Raw genomic sequence first — 3704 nt, forward strand, 5'->3', positions numbered from 1 at the left:
ACATGCTGGGATGGTAATCTATCAGTGAGGGGACCAACCAAGAGGGGCCACCTTTTGAATATGGTTGATGGGTGTCCCCGTGGGAAGCTATATAGCACAGTGTCTGAGTTAGGGCCCAGGACCTAGGAATGACAGAGCCATTTGGGGATGTGGGGGGGAGGTTTTCAGTAATTTGCCTCACCACGGGTGACTGTTTAATCATTAAGCTGACAAAAATAATTTTGAACAAAAAAGGGTGCATTAAACAAAAACATTAACCCTTGGCCTGTTTTGTACTGTTTTCACCTCGGAGTCCTTAAAAAACGTTCTGATAATCTTTTTCTCATGTGTAAAGAAATGCACAGTATAATTGTAATAACACATTTCCAAGTGCAGACAAGAGGCTGGGTGGTTGTCTCTCAAGAAATCGGAGCAAATAAACCAGTCATATCATATAATTTAATCACTGCCTGACTGTGTCTGACTTTGCAGTCATTACATTTACATACACACCCACGTGAGGGGTCCCAGTGACGTGGTCGATGTGCTGAATGCCAAGGTCAAGGGCTGAGCCGCTGCAGTCCCTGGCGAAGGAATCCCTGGTTTTCCCAAAACCCTGTCATCTTCTTTTTGCTTCCTTTCCCGCCAAGTGGGAATGTTGCTTATTCATTAGTTTCTGGAGCTCTTGGATTATTCTTCTGACATTTAATCCATTCCTAGAAGCTCCAAAAGTAGCTTCATTGAAAGGAAAAATGAGAACAAAGTTCCCTGCTTGGAGATCCGGCACCTTGCTGTCATCTGAGAGGACGCACGGGGAGATGCTGGCCCTGCCCACGCCTGACTGAATGAGTGACATGAATGGAATGAGCGTCTTATGGGTTGAGTGTCTACCCTTTAGCTTTGGCTTGGTTTGGGGGGCTTCTTTTGTTGACAGAAGTAGGTCCTTCTTCCTGCTCGTCACTTCCCTTGGCTGGGAGGCATGCTTATTTTCTGGGCATATTTTCACAGCATCCTCACAACAGACTCATCCTTAAATGTTCTACCTGTGAACTGTAAGAGGGACTCACAGAAGAGCGCGTTGCAAGGCTTGTTGAGTCTGCCCGCATCTAGCTTGGCGAGGGAGACACCGTGGCTCCCCTTGGCACCGTCACGACATTCTGTCCTCTCATTTCTTAGACCCTGCAAGTAAATCAGCTCAGTGGTGTCATGGATAAGCTTCCTCTTCACTGATACGTCCGCCAAACAGTCTACGGAGAGGGCGGGGCTGAAGCTGACCTCTAGAAGCCACGGTTTCAGGTTGTCATCAATCAAAATGTCAAACCCAAAGAGCTCAAAGCAGTTGGCAGCGAAGGGGACCGAGGGAGCAATGGCGAGCACTGAGAATAACCACATGGTTGATTTTCTGCCACAGAAGCAGATCGTCCACATCCCAACTGCGAAGGCAGGATAAGAACCTGCTGAGGGTCCACTAGCAGCCGTGACCGATCACTTCTTCTATTTTCTCATACGAGGCCCCAGATTTATCGATGCTGCTGTCGGTCAAATGGGCATAATTGTTCTGCAGATAACTGAGGTCAAACTTTCCCGTGGCAAACCGCACTCACCCTTCCTGATAAATGTAAATGGTCAAAGGCTTGAAGCCGGTGACACAAACGTAGACGTGGAGGTCACATTGACATCTGCCCACGAGCAGAGGGTTGCAGCTATATTTCTGTACTACGTATGTATCAGCAAAGACTAAGTCTTCGATGTCACTGAACATGATGATGCCCCTCCCGCGAGAGAGCTCTGCGGGCTTGCAAATCCAGTAGCTGTGCTTGGCGCCCAGCAGGGGCTTCTCCCGAAAGTACTCGGCCACGAACTTGTTGTAGTCATTGGGCATGATGAAGGTCAGGGGGATGAACTCGTACAGGGGCGTGCCGTACACCTTCTTCATTTGCTTCCGGTGTTTGGCCACGTGGTCCTTCCTGGTGAGCTTGGTGGTGCCCAGGTGGTGGTTGAGGCAATGCCATGGCTTGATGTTGACGTGCTCGGTCATCCAGAAGGAGGAGGTCCTCCAATACAGGTTCCAGTCTTCCACGTTCTGCTCTCCTTTATCGAACTTGTCCCACCCACGCTCCAGCAGGACGCTCTGTACCACTTCCGGTGTGCGGTCATCAATGCGAAACACCAGAGGTTTCAGGATGGGCCCCGGAGGTGTGTCTTCTGCCATGAAATACGGTTTTCTTTTCTAAAAATCGATGATCAGAAACGCGTTACTGGGTGGGTGGGGGGATCATCATCTAGAGGAGCTTTCCCATAATAGATTCCACGTCCTATGGCCAGTGGTGTGGTCTGTGCCTTCCCACACATCCAACAGTCTCACCAGATACCCGCATCTCTGCTATCCCTGCAAAAACAGACCCGCCCCTCCCTGTGCGCTCTGTCTCTCTGATCATTACCTGCCTATGTCTTCCTTTTAGAGACATGCTCAAAGTGTTGGCAGTTACACTGTCGCTACTCCAGAGTGCTACTCTGCTCTAGGCCTGGGGGTGCAGTGAATCCTGTTGGCCTAAAAGAGGAACATTCCTTAGAAAAAGCAAATGTCAAGTTCTCTGTAGTTAGATGAATTTGAATATGCAAAAAAAGCATGGAATGCTGGTGTTACACGATTAGTGGGGGTCTTACTGGCCTGAGAAGCTTAGGGAGCTGAGACCAGACACCTGTGCACCTGTGATGGCCACCAGCAGTCCCCCGCATCGTCGGTGGTCAGAGGCTGGGTTCACTCAAACACGTGGTAACTTGCAAGAAAAATAGTGAAGAAAAATCTGAGTTTTTAAATACTCTTCCTGCAAAAACAATGATTATGCGAAGATTGTGCCTCACAGTTTGCAAGATACACAGAAAGTGCATATTCAACATTTTCCTGAAATTTCAAAGAAAGAAAATAAGATAGTTTTTGAGAAAATCAAAACTGAGGATGAGGCATGATGTTTCGTTATGACCTCGGGGAAAAAAAGGAATAAAGTCAAAGTCTCTTGGGGGAGATGTCCATATTCCAAAGTCTTAAAACAATGTGCTCATCAAAAAGTCCAAGTTCAGGTGATCTTGACTTGTCAAACAGTACAAACATTTGACAATGTTAGTACTGTTCGTGCATAATTTATCATTTAAGGAGGCATACATAACTTGTTCGGTAGAAATTCTGTGATGTGTGAGAGACTCTGATTGATGCTACAGGAGTAAACTTGGTGCTGTATTTTCAGTGAAGCCAGTCTGACCAGAGCGAAAGTGGGCGGGAAGGAGGGAGGGAGGGAGCCCAGCTTGCTCACCCCACTTCTCCAGATTTGAAATTGGGAAGAGTCAAGGAGCAAAGGAGATACCTTGCTCCCAGTGACCTTGTTTCCGAATCTGAAGCCAGCCGTAGAGTGTGGCTGACCTCTGATCCTGAGGCTGCTGACAGGCTGGGGCGGTGGCTCCGAAAGCGTGTCCGAAAGAGCCGTGAACGCCTGCAGCTTCAACAGATGAATGCGTGCCTTGTCAGTGCTGCCATCTTCCCCAAGCTTATCTGATCGTGAAACCCTCTTAAAATTTCTGTTCTATCAGCTGCCATTTCACAAAAGCAGTGTGGGAAATACTGAGTCAGATAAACCAAGTTGAATACTGTCCAATTTCTGGCACCTTCCACCCTCCCAGCCTTGGAAATGAACCTATCAAGAAGAGACAGTGTGGTGTGCTCTTGCTGG

General features: G+C 48.0%; 1 protein-coding gene across 1 annotated transcript; it reads right to left on the reverse strand.

Annotated features, from left to right (window-relative positions):
* Positions 1-598: 598 nt before the first annotated feature.
* TTLL2 (tubulin tyrosine ligase like 2) lies at positions 599-2203 on the reverse strand. Its single transcript, XM_045776203.2, is given in 3 exon segments — positions 599-996; positions 999-1357; positions 1359-2203. Coding segments are annotated over 3 exon segments (1590 nt in total). The 5' UTR covers positions 2192-2203.
* Positions 2204-3704: the final 1501 nt, after the last annotated feature.

Source organism: Ursus americanus, chromosome 11 (genome assembly GCF_024610735.1).
Source record: "Ursus americanus isolate L20-20 chromosome 11, mUrsAme1.1.p, whole genome shotgun sequence".
NCBI lineage: Eukaryota > Metazoa > Chordata > Mammalia > Carnivora > Ursidae > Ursus > Ursus americanus.